Here is a 17,211-nt window from a genome sequence, read left to right as displayed (position 1 = left end):
CCTTGATTAACTGCATTGATTAACTGCATTGCTACTGAAAGTGAGGGAAGCCCAGGAATCCTGCTGCAATGTTTGCAGACGTGCGGAGGATCTGTCCATCCTGTGCCTGTCACAGCCCATGGGGTATGCCTTACACTGGGCAGGAACATGATAGAGAAAACCAGTGGGTGAGCCAGAGAAATGGATCAGATCAGAGTGGCAGGCAGAAGGCCTCTCACCTGGAGGTGTGTGGCCACACAGAAGTCCCAGTTGCTGCTTTGAAAAGACAGTGTGGCCCTGATGGAGGGGCTCCCACACCTGGCTTGTGTGAGCACCCTCGTTCTGGAAGGAGAAGCATGTGGTGGAAGCAGTTTCCAGCTCTCTTCTGAGCAATGGAGAGGGAGACATGTTTGGTCACACAGTGGAACAAGAGATCCCCACTTTCTTCTCCAGGAAGAAGGTGAAAAAGGTGTTTGGGTGGGGTGGGGTTTGGGGGGAGGACGTTTGTTGTCTTTTTTCCAAAAAGGAAGAAAAAGTTTTGCAGCTGCTACCAAAGGAGTCACATCCCAGAGCTTGGAGAGTCCTCATCGAAGGGGTGGTATGATACCCTGACAGTGAAAGATGGATTTTTACTTTTTTTTCCCTACACTTCTCCAACCCCTGCTTCCATGTCATCTCTAGGACTTTGTTCCATCTCTCCCTGCCTTATCTAGTTGGAACATAACTTGTGCCTGTTATGTATTTAATTGCAATTAAATGGCTCTGTGAATGTGATTTGTTGCTTGAACATTATGCAAAGGCAGTAGCTCTCTTTCTGCGGTGACTGTGGAGGATCTGTGTTTTCGGACTGTTTCGAAACAGGATTCTCAGATGCATGAGTGCTATGCCACTCCTACTGATTCCAGCTAAATGTGGCCCAAGGATTAAATATCTGATTGTCCTTATGGAATCTGATCCAGCTAGACTACAGTCCGCTCCTGCCCACGTTCATGGGCAACAGCAGGAAACGTGGTAGTTTTAGGGGTTCATTGCATAGTTTTAGGGACTCATTTATCCTTGTTTCTGAATGCATAGTTATGTTTGAGCAGGGCTGGCAAGAAGAGCTATAAATGAGACTTTTGATGAACCTTAGTTGAAATGTTTCATGCTGAGTTTAAAATCCTCTAAAGAAAAAACACAGCTTTCCTAGAGTTCTTTGATTTTTACAGAACACCTGGGAAGGAGAAGATCAGGCCTTTGTTTTAAACTCCACTATACTTCTATCTTGTGTAGTTCCTGATAGTGGAAAGAGGATGTATATAGTTGCCACGCCAAAGCAGCAGCCTTTGACCTGCTCTTTACTCTGGTGTAAATGACAGCGTATGCAATACCGCCAATGACATACCCCTCTGTACACACTGTCTGCTGATGCTCTTGCTGTGTTCTAGTGTAGTTACTTAACAAGGTCCAAAGACTTCCTAGGAAGAGAAATGGATAAATGAAGGAATAACTTTTACTTCTACATGACAGACCCATACGAGAAAGGATAAAATGAGTGGCATCCATCAGTGCTGACTTTCTGTGACCGGTTGTCACAAGAGAGAAAGGGTCTTCAGCATGGGTCCTTTCAGCCAAGGACAAAAGCCTGCTGGCAGCTTGTGGAAGACTAAGCTCTCAGGTGTGTGCCAAACAACTGTCTGTGTTCTCTGCCCTGGGGTACAGCTAGGAGCTGGTTACAGCTTTGCTCTTGGAAAGGCTGCTGCACAGCAGAATGGCTCGAGGTACTCCTGAGAGTTTGGATTCTGGTTCTTTATGTGCAAAAAAGATAACAGATAAATTATGAGTGTGTGAGGCAGGGATTGAAGATGGGGACTTGGAGAGCATCAGCATGAAAACAAGTGCAAGTCAGTGAGGTTTAGAGTGGTTCCCTGCTCTGGGCACTCTTGTGTAGAGTGGGGGCTTCATGCTCAGGTTCTGCTCGGTGTTCCCACTCTGTGGTGTGCTGCAGCTTTGTTTCTGGATTGAAACTGAATCCTGCTATGATGGATTGATGGATGTGTAAACACAACTGTGTGATAAATAAAGCAGCGATCAAGCAGAATTATGCAATTTGGGGGGGGGGGGGGGGGCGGGGGGGGGGGATGTCAGACTGATGCTGCCTGTAGTAAGAGAGGAAATGGAAAAATAGTGTCATGGGCATCTTTTGTACCCAAGCACCTGGGTGGGCTGGGAATTGCTGGAGTACAGCAGAGCTAATGATGCCATCTCTGCTCTTCCCCACACCTGCTTCCTGGAAGCGGTGCCTTCTTGTGCTAGTCTTCATCTTTTTGGCAGGCAGACAGACCTGTGTTTCTGTGCCAGTCCATGATGCCAGTGTAGCCCAGTGAACAGAGCACAGGTGAATTCTCAGGACGCCTTGCTGTTTGTTGTCCTATTGCAATGACCTCCCTGAAGAGTTTGCTTGCTTCTTGTCTATCCCCATTACAATGGAAAGCAGGGGACTGATTTGGAGGATTTTGTCTTTGCAGCACCCACTGCAGTGTTATTATTTAGGTACAGACATATGCTGACTGCAAATCTGAAAGTCTCTGCTGCAAGCAGAAGTTCAGTATAGAGATAAGTAAAATCTTCCAAGCTGCAAAGTTCCTTCTTCTCTTACACATGCAATTCCCAAGCTGCAAGCTGTTTCACTTGTGTAGGTACACACCACTTCAGCTTTGTGAGCCCTTTGTGATGGGGGTGTGTGTTAGTCTCCAAAACAAGGCAAGAACAATATTGGTCTCTAGCCACTGTCAAACTAATACAAACCACCTTGCCACCTCCTGGGTTTAGTGCTGGTCACAGCCTGGCTGGATTGGAAAATGCGCACCTTTGTGACTGCAGTTGTTACAACAGTGCCAGCCGAAGATAATCTTTTATTTGCTCTCTGATTTGTTTTGCATCAAAAGTTATGTAACATCAAGCCTCTGTATAAACAGAGGGATTTAGTTGTCTTTTGTGGCTGCATGTTGTTGGAGAGCAATATTCTGGACTCTAGTTTGACTAGAACTGCAATTTGCAGTTCCAGTTTCGATTACTACAAAGTAGTAGCTATGCAGTTTCCTCTCCGTGTCTGTTGGGCTACCGGAGCTCCACTTGCTAATGGCTGTGTGACAGGGCAGGGTGCTGGCTACGCACAAAGAAAGAGTAAGGAAGATAATACTGTGCTTCAAAACTATTTGTTTCTCCTAAAGAGTCCTTCAAGGATGTAACAAAGTCAGGTAGAAGTACTAGTATATTGTCCTCCTGGTTTCTGAGTGATGGTTAACAGTGACAGTTGCCTTGTGTGTGCTCCACTCCTGCTCCTCTTCTGCCTTGGAGAGGACGTTTGGGTTCCCCTTTGGAGGCTCGGTGAAGTGCTGCTGGTGAGCTTCCAAACTCTGCTCTCTAGGGCTGCCTCTCTTCAGGGGCAGCAGTGGTGGTTACTTGCGTAGCTTTGAAACCAGTGAATGCCATTGCATTCAGTAATTTCATAACATGTTACAGGACTGGAAAAAGCAGTTGTTTAAAAAGAAGTCTATCACTCCTACTGCGTTGTTTCACTTCTGACTGTCAAGAGGCATGCTGGCAGGAATTAAAACTCAAATTTGCTTTCCAAACAAGACTTTGTATAAAAAGTCCTGGATCCAATGAGGGGATGTGGAGCAGGGAAGCTTCTTTAATACATACCTCGCATTTAGAAGTAATTTGTTTTGACCATCTTCTCTCTGTAGTTAGTTCTCATAAGATTTTGGAAATCAAGATTATTTTTTCCTGTCTGCCTTCACTAATTGAAGGAAAGAAAAGAGTAATTAAAAACATTCCTGTCTGAGCAAGATAATCCCACAAATAAAAAGGCCTTACATCTGTGCATCAGCAGAAGAAGTTACTGCTAGCAAAAACCCTGACCAAACAAGACAAACAAAACCAACTGGTTTAGCATTTCAGCACGCAGATAGATTAGTGATTTTAATTATTTAAAACTTTTTGGTTGTAAACATATTGTTTAGGTTTTATTTAACGGATTACTTTCTAATTAACTGTCTTAATACTCCTTTTGTGCAAGAGAGGGATTTCAGCAAAATATGGGCCACGTAGGCTCCTGTTCTCCATGAGTGGAGATCAAGACCAGCCTAAGTCACTGTGAGGAAGTATTGGGTAGGGCACCAGAAAAAACCTTATCCCAAGTAGGAGTAAATGCAGATTATCAAATTAGTGGCACTGGGTTTTCAGCAAACCTGTTTCTCAAAGTATCCATAAGGACGGAAGTAAGTGCTGTTGATCAGTTCAGCTCCTGTTCCAGGACAGAATGACCTCAGTGAGTGTTTAAGTGCCAAATTTTAAGTAGGAAGATTGAAAGACAGGAATATGGCCTTGGCTTGTTGGAGCATCTCTCTTCAAACTTGCAATCTTTTCATATCAGCAATGGAATATCACAAGGTTTTTGTGAAAAATTAAATTGGTAAGGGTGGACTTGCATTGGTCTTTCATTTTATTCTATTAATTATTTGTAATAGTATACTATCTTCTGATATCCTTTGGTACGTAAGGAGAGCTAATCTAACAGTGACTGAGAAATACGTCCAGCAAACCTGACTCAGGTATAGCTTGGTGTTGATCAAATCAGTCTGGTGTCCAGTCGGAAACGCAAGTCAGTCTGCTTTGGCACTCACCACCCTCTCCACCTCTGTCTCAACTCTTTCTGTGCAAGAAAAACCCATGGAATAACTACCCCAAACTTCCGAACCTGATCCTCCCACCAACCTTCACTTTCAGAGCGGGTTTATTACTCGCTTCCCTTCTCCCCCCCCTCTCGAGATAAAGGAGTATCTCCCCGTTTACCAGCCGCGCTCCGTGCTGCATCGGGCGCTTCGAGGGCTCCCGCCTTTGCAGACCCAAGGCGGGGAACTTGGCCTCCCCCACCGCTGAGGAACTGCCCCCCAGCCCCTCCGCGGGCCCCCCGGCCGTTCCGCCGCTGTGGGGGAGCCGGGTCGGACTCCGTCCGGTTTGAACTTCTCCCGGGCGCGGGCGGGGGCCGCTCTCCCGCCCCCCACCCCCCACCCCCCCGCCGCCCGGGTGCCGTGTCTCGGCGGGGGTCCCCGGCGGGGGGAGCGGGGGGGGCGCGCAGGGGCCTGTTGCCGCGCTCCGCGGGCGCGGGGTGGCGGCGGGAGCTGGGCGCTGTCCAGGGAGGGAGGTGCTGAAGGCAGGAGGAAGCGGAGCGGCGCGGACATCTTCGCTCCCCTAATTTCCTCCCTGCCTTCTGCAGCCATTTTGCACCGGCAAAGCTGGAGGGAGGTGTGAGAGGGGAGCGAGGGGGCGGGCGGCGGAGGATGAAGGGAAGAGGGCACAGAGTTACGCAGAGCAGAGAGGCAGCCATGGGAGATCCCGGCTGGTGCGTCTGCTGAGGCTGGCTGGCAGCGGCAGCCGTCATCGGCATCATGGTGAAAAGGAAAAGCTCAGAGGGCCAGGAGCAGGAGAGCGGCCGCGGCATCCCTCTGCCCATCCAGACCTTCCTGTGGAGGCAAACCAGGTGAGAGCGGCGAGCCCTGGGTACTTGGGGTACAGCTGCAACAGGGCAGTGGAGGGGGGGGGGGGGGGGGCGGGCCAGCTGCTGCTGCCCAGCGGCCAGGAGAAAGCGGTTGTTGCCGCTGCAAACGCGAAGGCGTGAGACAGGCTGTTCTCTTTGCCCTCAGTGTAGAGCAATCTGTGTGTACCGGGGGTGGGGGAAGGACTGGGGGCAGCTTAACCTGGTGGCAATCCCAGGCAGCTTCTTGATGTGACTTTAAAACATCCGTGTGTATGTGTGTCTGTGCACCTTCCCCCTCCTCCCCGTCATCACCCCCCTACACTTTTTAAGAGGACTCCCGGAGCTCTGGCACCAGAAGCAGCATCCCTCAGGGCTGCACCGGACTTGCAGCTTTGCCCGTATCTGTATTTGCAGCCGTTCTGGAAGTGTAATCTATGCTTTGAGAGGTCGGCATGCAAAAACAGATACGTCAAAGTCTCACTTTATTTCATTGGATTGGAGAGTAATGATGTGTGAGGGGCAGGCTAAATGTATGGCTGGGGCTTTATGTTCCTTGTGAATCCTGTCTGTCTCCTGTCTTAACAGAATTCTAAACTGAAAACATTGCGGGGGCTGTGGGGGGAGTTTGGAAGGTTTGAAGGTGGTGGCTCTGATTTAAGGCCTCAGTCACAAAATCCCTTTATTCCACAGTTTCAGTGTCCTCCGAAAAAAATAAATTAAAAAATGCTGCAATAAGGTGACCTGATTAGTTTTTAAAATATTTAACTCTGATCCCGTTCTGGAGGGGAATGACAGCAGAGGGTGGGTGTTCTCTGCTTACAGGGTAGAGGCCTGCAGTTCGTCATAAGCCTTCCACATCCGCAGCTGTGGAGGAAAATACTTAATACGAAACTGGCAAATGCATCTCTGGCTTCAAATAGAGGCAAGGCCAAGTTCAGTAATACTTAACACATTTTAAACAGAATATATTCAAAATCTTTCACTGGGATGAAATGGGTGAAAACTGTCTGGTGGATGATTTTATCCATGGGGAACAGGACTTTTCTTGAGGGTGGATTAACTCCCTCTTGGCATACCGGCGTGGGTACTTTTGTCTTCTAGAAAAGGTAACCGCATTTTGTCAGATGTCATCAACAGGTATCTGAACATTGTTTTGGCCTTTATGTCTTCCTTTACATTTAAGTTTCTCAGCCTTTTGCCAACCTTCTGACATGAGAAAAATCCTAAAAATAACTATGCAAAATCCACACTTGAAGTACTGGGTCTCTAACACTTTTTCTCCCTTCCTTCAGTGCATTTTTAAGACCTAAACTGGGGAAACAATATGAAGCTTCCTGTGTGGTATGTACATGTTTCTCTTTTTCTTACTAGTAAGTAACTTTTCATGCAACTTGATCTGACCATGGTGGCTGATCAGCAAACTTCTCAGGTTACGCCAGAAGTGGATTTAGTCCGTTCAGCTTTATTTTGTACTTTTATCACATGAAGGATTTGAAACCTTTTCCCGTCTAGAGAATTTGGATATCATGTGCATCTCTAGACACAACAAAAACATATTGATTTGGATATTAGTAATTAAATAAAGTAAATAATGGTATGGGCAGACTGAGCTACAACAATCTGGATCTAAACTTGTATTTCATCATGTGTGTATGTGCTTACAGATGAGATTGATATCATCTCAGTTTGCAATTACTGGAGTTTTTTCAGACTTAAAATATTGAAAAATCTAAACGTTACTAGCAGGATTTAGACAATACTTTTTCCATTGTGCAAGATGAAAATACCTCCTCTACTGGAAAACAGAAGGAGCATGTCTTAGGAGCATAATTAACAAGAGCTTAGTATGCAGATACTAATAACTCTTATTTTGAATTAAACCTTAGTCTACCGTCTAAAGGGAGGAGAAAGGGAAGGCATGCAGCAAGTTCAAATAAGATGGGTATGTAGGGAATTTCAGAATTCCTTGAACTGTTGCTGATCTTTGGATGACTTAAAGTACATTAAGCAGTTGCAGCCAGACTTGACAGACTGGAAAAACTTGGTCTGGACGTGTACCTTAATAGTTTAAAGTACTTAGGTCTCTCTGCAGCAATTGTCTGACTCCCTTCTCACAAGGTATTAAGCTGGAGAAGCCCTAGCTGCTGCTGACTAATTTTCTTCTAAGAAATCCATAAATTTTTCAGGGTTATTGCTAGATACCAAATACCGATAGAGAACTGCTGGTTTAGTGTGTTCGTGAGTAAAATTTATCGTAATTCTGGCACATGGAGAAAAAAGCATCATCACTGGTTTATGCCATTGACAGTTCCTGGTCATTCAGAGGGTAGAAAATGGAGCTTGTTGCCTTATGTCCTTTACTAGGATTCTCAGCAGTGTGCAGGTGTCATGCCTTGAAGCACCTATAATCTGAGGCTGTGGCCCCACCTGTGAGCCCGTGTCTGTTACTGTTGGGTAGAGGGACAGAGCTTCCTTCTCTGTGCGTTCTCCATGTACCTGTGACTTCCTTGTGCTTCATGCTGTCCTGTTGGCATCAGGTCTTTGTCTGTGTCCCCCGGGCTGATTCTAAAGCACCTTTCTTCTATGAGCACATATCAGAATTTACTAAGTGTAAAAACCAAACAAACAAACCAACCAAAACAGAAACAACAAACAAAAATGAACTGCAAGACAACATAAATCACACACTTCAGCCAAGGAAAAGGGAGCTCTGGAAAAATGCATTTCGTGAATATCCAATCCATTTCCACCCTTGGGTGAAGGAGAACTTGATTCTTCTCTAATTCCTAACATAATCATTAAATTGTGGTAGAAAACTTTCAAAGGTGGGGCTTAGTTTTGAGCAACTGATGGGATAGAGCCTGAGCTACTGCATCTGCCACCTTCTTTTGCTCATGAGTTTCCATGAGTTCCAGTGCACAGGAACGTCTGCCCACATCCACACTTCCGTATTATCCAGTGCTGTGTGCACAGGTGAGACAGGGTTTCTGGGACTTGACAGGTAGTTGGCTTGTCTTCTGAAACTTCAAGATGACTGTCTAACACCACTGTATTGACTAGTGTGCCAAAAAATACTGTGCGCCTCTTATATGATCTGTCCTTTTAAAACTGTCTGGCCAGAATCGTTCCAGGCATGTCTATAGGCTGTTAACTGTCTGACAATGCATAAGACACAACATTGTGCAGTGTTCTATTACTATTCTTGGCTCTAAACTTGCTGCAGTAGATTTTGCTGCATATTGTGCATTGAGGAAGCAGATGCTGGAGGCCTGGATTCAGTGAGTACAGCAGCTGGTCTGCAAGAGCAGATCGCATTGCTTCTTTGAGCTTTGCCTTATACTACAATCCTTGAGGAAAGACCTGGCCCTTTCATAACCTTTTTTCCCTTACCTGAACAATCACACTGACTTCAACTGGTCCACGAATAATAGCCTTTAACATGAAGATAAATACCACACCCCCCGGATTGTCTTACACTGTCTAAATGCTCTTGCGCCTCAGTACGGATTTGATGTTCTTCCTTCTCCCCAGTCTGAATCTCTTCTGCCCCAACACAATGTCATTCCTAACATGCATGAGTGAAAGCCATAAATGACCTCACAGGAATGTATGTGAGTGCTGTAAAAAGCTAATGCATTTTTTTGGGTGAGGGTAAGGGACTCAAGGATATGTTTTAAATTCTTTTACCCTGGATTGCACTGGGCATGGCAGAACCTAAACCTTTTCTGGAGGATCCTGCAAATTCAAAGTTTACCTCTTTTCTGGTTTATTACTTGTTTTTGCAAGTGTAGTAATATGTTTTGCTGTTGTGAATTATTAAAGAATAGATATGGAACAGTTTTAAAAGAGGCCACCTTTATTTTATCTAGCCAGTGGACATGGTTGCAGGAAACTGAATTTTTGAACACGGGAATCTTCTGTAAATAAAGGGCTTGACATCTGTGTTTCATTGCTTGTCAATGTTTGTACTATGTTTAGTAAACAATGGAGCCTTATCATCCCTTGTTCTATGAACTCCTAGATTAATGTTTTAGATCTTTCCAGGAACTCTTCCCTACTCAGAGGACCTTCCCCAGACTGGCAATACTGTCTGTCTGCATTTCAAGTTCTTTCCAGTCAGTCTGGAGTGACTTTAGCAATGGTCTCTGCTTTCCACCATGATGCAGCCTGAGCTTTGGAACAACAGGGCAGTAGTGTTCCCTCCAAGGACAGAAGTCTGGTTCAAGAAGCACTAACAGTTTCTCTGTGTCTCTGCCAGTGTTCTTCTGTACATAGACTAGGCTAAGCACTGTGCTTTGCTCTCCTAGCTTACTGCTTTTTCTTTTTTTTTCCTCAAGTGAGATCCTCTAGGGCTCCTTCCCTGGAGGAGGCCTGCAGCTCATCTGGCACTCCCGAGAGGATGGAACGGGGGGTGCTGAGCTTCCCAAGGTGCTGGCTGTCTAGCGGGGGCTAGGGGTCTGGCTGAGCCCTTGCTGCCTTATGCAGTTTGCCGCAGGTACAGCTCCCCTGCACTTAGAGCAGGGGACGGTCATACAACTTGAGCAAAGCTGTATAGGAAACCATGGCAAAGCCCAGCCAGAATCTGCTCTGTCCTGTACTGCTTGTCTAGGTTTCTTCAGGAAGCTACCTGTTCCCTTTCCAGCAGCAAAGTGACACACAGGCTGACCCTCGTCACAAGGTGTTTGATAGCCCCTTTGGTTCTTGGTGGAGAAGAAAGTAAAAGGAGAAGAGCAGCAGTGGGAAGGCAGCCAGACAGGACTGACCGCCACTCCCTGTGAAAACAGATGGCATCATCAGGCTAAAAGGAAAAATGTTTGTGTAAGTGGCCCTGAGGGAGCTGAACACACACACAGAGAACACCGCTGAAAGGGGCTGCCCTTTCTCCAGCCAAGGCATAATGCTGACTTCCCTCACTACCACCTTGGCAGATGTTCTTTATCCTCCTTTGGCACGTGGGGTGTTGCAGGCATGGACAAGCCTGCTGTAAGTAGGTAACTCTTTTCTTAGCCAAGCAGCAGCCCTGAGACTGCTGCTCCAGACATATCCACAGCATGACAAGATCTCTCTTCTGTCTGGCTTACAGGTAGCCTACTTCAGACATTTTCATTCAGCCTTCTCATTGAAGCATATAACGCCTCTCAGCTGTAGCAGCAGTTGCTTAGTTCGTGTGGGGTGAAAATTAGGTCTTTCATCTTAATGTCTGTATATTCTCTGGAGCAGGTCCTGAAAGCTAGAGTAGAGCCATAGCAGACTCAAAAAGGGAGACTCTACAGGAGCAAATGCTAACCCAGGGCCTTGCATCTTCAACGTCTGGTGTAGGCAGAAGCTGCTGTGAGCTGGACCTTTCTGGAGAACTCCAGGCACAACCCGTGGGACACCTGTCCAAAGAACTGCACGTTGTTGTTGGGCTGCTTGTGACAGTTATCAGTGTGGGGATGGATGCCGACTAGGTCCCATGATGACAATACATGTGCTGTGGCAGTTGTGTACCAGTCAGTGCCCATAGCACACAGGGACACTCAGTGGTTTCCATACAGTAGCCTTTGAGTTAACATTTTCCTGGTAACACGCAGTACTTCTGTCTCAGATGCTTGTGATCACATATGCTGTTCCGAAAGCTAATCTTTTGTTGTGGCACAGAAATATATTTAGCTTTCTGATCTCTGAAAGAACAGAGGAATCTGGTGGCTAACCATGTAGGAAAAGCTTCACATGGCTCAGAAACCCAAAATGTTGAGGTAAATACAAGCCTAATTTAAAGACATAATTGCAGGCTCCCTAGCTTCCTCTTGAGTTTCTGAAGTATGCAGAATGTGGGCCAGAGCTTCCAGAAGTCAGTTAATGGAGGGCGTTCTCCCTGATGCCTTTGAAGTACCCCTGAGACCGTGAATGGAAATCTGGAGGGCAACAATGTGTCTTCCATCATGCTTCAGAATAGTGTTGCTGCTCACAGTGATTTTTTCCCTCCCCTTGCTCTGTAAACTGAATAGCTTTGTCACTGTACTGAAGTGTGAGCTTATGGCTTGACTTTTCTATTGGAGGTGCAAAGGTGATTTCTTTTGATAAGCCTAGGTCAGCACTGGTGCTTGGCAGGCAGAGGTAAGTAGTCTCTACCAGGTTAGTGAGCCAAATTAGCTCACTAACCTGGTAGAGACTACTTACCTCTATGCTGAGCTTCATTCGGGCTTGTGCAAAGGCTTGGCTTGGCTGAATGAAGGCTTCAGTGAGCTCCAGAGCTGATCCATGAGTAGAGATGGGAGTGTGGGGCTGGAGCAACAAATAAGGAGTGGTACCCTGTCTCATTTTGGCAGAAATAAATAAAATCTCATGTTTTTCACTGGCCCTTTCAGACTTTGTGTTGCCTGTAACCGTGCATTAACACTGCACCTCTTGTCTGGTTTCTGGGGATACTTTGCTGCTTTGTTGCCCCCTTTTGTTAGGTAACCTTGCCTGGGATAGTTGTTCTAGATCTCTGTTGTCTTTATACTAATGAGCTCTGGACTGCTACTGTGGTTCGATGACTTTGTAGTTCCTGAATGGAGTAGAATACTCAGACATTACAATTAGTACTTCGCTCCCCAGCCTGCCAAGGCTTTCCAAGCACTGGCCATCCCTTCATGTTCCCCCCATTCCTGAACTGGTAGGAATGAATGGCAGGAGACCGTTTCCCCTTGTAGACAATTTGGCCCCCAGCAGATCACTTAAGTGATTTGAGGCATCCTTTCCCTGGTAGACATCCGATCCTGGTCCCAAGAAGTACACATTGCTGACAACCTAATCCACGGCAAATTATTTTTGACTAATCCCCAGAAAGCCAGCATTTTTGTCCACACTTTACATCTAATGCCCTCCAATTTCAGCCATTTCTCCATAAAGTCTGTTGAGTTTTCTGACTAGAATCTGGGGTTTCTAGTAGGTGGGCAGTGTGACTTTCTACACGCTTACGTTTGTTGGCAGATCTGATGTTTATTGTCAGTATTTCCTCAGGTTCAATTTGTGTTGCTACAGGCTTAGTCCTTTATAAGCACACTCAGTTCTGAACACCCCCCAGAAATATCTGTGTAAGCCCATATAGTCCCCCTCCCCTTCTCTTTGTCTGTGCCTGGTGCTATTGGGGAGTTTCTGTCTTAGGTTGTAAGTACAGGTAGATGCGCGTTTCTCCGCCTCCAAGCTGGTCAGAGCAGAGCTGTTACGGGGATGCTGTAAAACCACACTGGTGCAGCACTGTGCTTGCTCCAGGGCATCCTGCGTCTTGGTAGAGGAGCTCATGTCTGCCCACACCTGTGAGTGTGGCCACGACCCGGGAGAACAAATGTGCACAGCTGCTGGGGTATGCAGAAGAGTGCATGTTACCAGTGGCTAGCATGCCACGCTGGGGCGTGACTGGTCATTTAGCAGAGCTAGGTTACAACTGCTGCCCTTTTTGCTTTTCTTCTTTGTAATTAAGTCTGTTCATATTACCTCTCCAATTTTACAAGAAAAATCTGACTGGTGTTGAAGGATAAGCTTTATGAATCTGGAGTGAGGGCATTTGAAGCATCCATTAGGTCATGAATGCCAAGTTACTTGTTTGCCCACAGCTTGATAAAATTGGTAAAACAGCTTGTGAGCAAATAGGTATCAAGGAGTCTAAGCTGGTATATGGCAAGGACATGCATTATCAGTAATGTATGTCTTCACTTTAGGAACTTCAGTGAAGTAATATAACTGCTTTTGTGACCTATAATGAGATCTCTGCATCTGCTCAGAGGGAGAACTTATGGGAATGGTTGGAGCAACTAGCGATAAGGAACTTCCTTAGGGATTTCAAAGGCAGACAGTCTTATTTTTTGTTGCTTGAGGTGGAAATAATGAACTTGCTGCAGCCATCAGGTCTTTTAAATGTTCACAAAACCATTACATCATGGCTCAACAAAAAATTTTGTACACTGATTATTTTTTGTGGCAGGGTGTGAAAACATTTCCTAAGGCCCATGTACCTTTAATGGGTCGCCCTTTATGTTACACTAAACTGAAAGAGCATGTGTGTGTGACAAGAATATCCAGCTCTCAGCTCCACAAATACAGGCTTCATTAGCTCCTGTGACTTCCAACAGTATTACTGGCCTGCTGCATTAATGCCCAACACAACTGTAAGTCTGGCTTGATGTCAGCACTTACTAATATACATATGATACTTGCTTTAATTCTTTTTTATTACAGAAAGTATATTGAGTGGATCATTCATTTCTTAGCCAAGTATGTCTATATGTCTGGTGAGCTTTAGCTACAGTCTGTGTCTTTCAGGAAAAATATTGTAAGGTGTGCTTTAGTTATATAATGAAAAATTACAGATTACAGGTTTTTAAAAGAGAATGTTCAATATACTGGAAGGTATGTCCAGAAATAGATATACAGTGTCTTTTTTTTGTTCTTACTTTTAGTCTTTTGAAAGAGTTTTAGTAGAGAACAAGCTGCATGGCCTTTCTCCAGCTCTCTCTGAAGCCATCCAGAGCATTTCTCGCTGGGAACTTGTCCAAGCTGCGCTCCCACATGTGCTGCACTGCACCGCAACACTGCTCTCCAACCGAAACAAGCTAGGTTAGTGCTCATGTGAGTTTGTTTTTCCATTACTGAAGTTACCAGTCAAAATATGACAGACTGATGCTCACAGTGCCAACATATTCTAAATCCTAGAACCCCAGTTAGTTCATTCTGTGGATTACCTTTCTCGATCTGTTCTCATTTACAGCAGGGTAACCTGTGAGAGCTTCCCCAGTGAAGTTAATGGTCTGATGAGCTGAAGAATCAAAGTAATTCAATAATATTTTGCTAGTTATTTTCCAGAGATAATAAAACTAACTTTAACAAAAGTCTCACCACCCAGCAGGCATGGGTTCCTTGAAGGAGTACATATTTCTTTCAAGGCATGCTGCAGTGGCCAGTTGCAGCAGGTACTTTTAATATCTTCAGGGTTTTTTTTCTTCTTTTTATTCAGACCAATGCATGTGATTCTCACCAGATAAGTCAATCAGATAATACGGATAGAGCCAGGTCCAAATCTAACTTCCTTTACTAGTCTTTTACTGATTTCAGCAGGAATTTGCTCCATGAGACATGCCGGTAGGGAACATGAACAGGACAGCTTGAGCACCTTGCAGTGCTGACTTGTATTTTGTCTTATACAACAGAGTCAAACAGACGAGGCTGTCGAGCCGGTATCTTTTAGGAGCTCTCTGTGTCCGTGCATTCAGTTGCCCTGCAACTGACATTTCAGGGACTGAACTGCAAATGCTGTGAAGTAAATGGAGACTTGTGAATTAGGAGGTTTCAAACATAATGAAACAGAATGCTAATACTTTTAATGGTAGAACTTTAATTTTCAAATGCTTATCAGGAAGCTGGATGCCCAGTTTCCTGTGTGGCTCTGAAAGTCTCAACAGTACCATTAATGGAAACCCTGTGAGATACTGTGATGCATTTTTCCATCCAGGACACCAGGATAAGCTTGGAGTAGCTGAAACAAAGCTTCTTCACACTCTTCACTGGATGCTGCTGGAGGCCCCTCAGGACTGCAGCAATGACCGATTTGGAGGAGACAGAGGCTCTAGTTGGGGAGGGAGCAGTAGCGCCTTTATCCACCAGGCTGAAAACCAAGGATCACCAGGACATCCCCGGCCCAGCAGCACAAATGATGAGGAGGAGACTAACAGAAGGAAGTTCTTCCAGAACTCCATGGCCACAGTGGAGCTCTTTGTGTTCCTCTTTGCTCCCCTTGTCCACAGGATTAAAGTAAGTGGAGCACTGATGGGGTACTTGTGTGGAGACAGCTCTGAGAAGGAAAAGAATTATTCTGTCTTTGTGATTGCTAATTAATTCAGCCTACAGTGACCACTGGGTGACCACTGGAAATGTTTTAACAGGCTGGCAGTATACCACTGCCATCAGGAAGAAATACTTCCAGTGACATGAAAAATCACCACAGCACTGGGCAGACACAAAGGCAAATAAATCTGGAGTGAGCCATTTTCAGCCCTTGGGAATGTCAAACATCTGTGGCCCTTGTGAAGTCTTTGGGACCCTGGAACCTGCAGAAAGGATTGCAAGCTTTAGCTTGCTCCAGTGATTCTCAGCCATTGCTCAGAAGCAGCTTGCTAGCTTTTCAGGGATTCCACTGTGGGGCTGCCACTGGGATTTGTTGTTGTCATTACTAATCATCTTGATGCTAATTACCAGGAATGCGTGATAGCAGTATAAGCAAGGCACCAGCAAACGCAATTGAACATTCCTTTGTTCTGAAGTTGGAAGCTTCCTGTCTGCTGGGGTGCCTCTGTTGATTTTATGCTGAGTGCATCAGCTTTGCAGAGTGGTGGTGTGAGGAGACATTTTCTGCTTGCTCTGACTCCTGCCTCTTGTCTTTAGTCTCTCTGGAGGGCTGCCGTTTAGCCTTTATGTTTCCAGCTGGGCCTTGGAAGAGAAACTGGCTCTGGAGAGTTGGTGCTTGGTAAAGGTCTATAAAGTCGTGAAGTGATGGAGGCTGTTACCTGTTCTAATCCTGCCTTGTATGCTGCAGCGGTTGAAGAAGATAAGAAAGTACAGGAGATAAAGGATATCTGGGTTAGGATATCTGCTTTGGTTAAGGCAGGTGAAAGCAGGTCTGGAGAGCTAGATTCTTTGCTAGATTCTTAGTTGCTCAATTTATTTAGCCCAAATTTTTCATACTTGTTTACTAGTTCCGCATTTTCTCTGTAAGCTACTGGGACATGACAGGAAGAAATGCTGAATTCTTCCCAGTGCTACACACACAAATGTGGGCTGCCCTTTGAATAAATTCAATTAAACTTGAGGTAGACCCTGGCTATTAGAGATTAGGTTTCCAATTTTTTTATATTAATCTTTCTGGGATGTAGTTTCCCATTTAGAAGATGGGATTAATAACAATAACTCAGGTTTACCTTGAAAATCCCTGAGATCTCTGAGATACTGTAGTGATGAACATTGACAAGCCCATGAAAACATGCATATTTCTGTCATCAAAGCAAAGCTCAAAAAAGGTGAGGTAAATGAGCCATGTAACTGGCTAAGTCAGCCTTGTCCCCACTGTGTTTCACAGAGGTAGAGGTCTCAGGGGAAGAATACTGTCTAATCAGATAACCAAAGTAATGCATGTGCTCAAGGAAGATGATACATGTTTGCATAGGCAGACCTAAGTGATGGATTGCCTAACTTCTGAGGGGATTTGTGGATTTAGCAATGTGTTTTTAAATGAGTGTTTTGGGGGGTGAGGTGGATGCATGTAATCCTGTAACTTAACAACTGCAGATAAAAGTGTTGGCATGTCACCAAAAGCTAGCAGTGCACAGTAAAACTGCAACACGTGTTACTGTTACCACTTCCACAAGCCTTGCAAGGTGCTCCTTAGTGAAAATAGTAATTAAAAACAAGATTAGTTTATAACAAGGCTTGTGAGCTCATTATGCCGAGACGGCACTAACAAGGAGTAGGGAATAGAAGGGCTGGAGAGCTACAAGCAGTCAGCTCCTGCCGTTCCTTTAGCTCTGTCTGCGTCATCGATTTCAACCGCTGAGGCATGTGGAGCTGTGTCAACAGGAGATGGTGGTGCAGCTATAATTATGCTGCCAAAACTGCTATTACCATGTTTGTTTGCCTTATGGGGATAGATGGACTATACCAACATCAGTGTCTCCTAACATAGATGTGACCTTGAG

At 45.3% G+C, this 17,211-nt stretch overlaps 1 protein-coding gene across 5 annotated transcripts in view; it reads left to right on the top strand.

Moving 5' to 3' along the window:
* Positions 1-5,306: 5,306 nt before the first annotated feature.
* UNC80 (unc-80 homolog, NALCN channel complex subunit) overlaps positions 5,307-17,211 on the top strand; it is a 133,601-nt gene continuing 121,696 nt past the window's right edge. For all 5 annotated transcript variants that reach the window (XM_074872617.1, XM_074872615.1, XM_074872614.1 and 2 more), the window contains exons 1-4: positions 5,307-5,506; positions 6,796-6,844; positions 13,927-14,083; positions 14,976-15,274. In XM_074872617.1, the coding sequence (XP_074728718.1) occupies positions 5,415-5,506; positions 6,796-6,844; positions 13,927-14,083; positions 14,976-15,274 (597 nt within the window). In that variant the 5' untranslated portion in view covers positions 5,307-5,414. The remainder of the gene's footprint in view (positions 5,507-6,795; positions 6,845-13,926; positions 14,084-14,975; positions 15,275-17,211) is intronic.

The sequence above is a fragment of the Strix uralensis genome, chromosome 6 (assembly GCF_047716275.1).
Source record: "Strix uralensis isolate ZFMK-TIS-50842 chromosome 6, bStrUra1, whole genome shotgun sequence".
Taxonomy (NCBI): domain Eukaryota; kingdom Metazoa; phylum Chordata; class Aves; order Strigiformes; family Strigidae; genus Strix; species Strix uralensis.
Note: the sequence above shows the minus strand (reverse complement) of the source record. Positions and strands in the feature narration are given on the sequence as shown.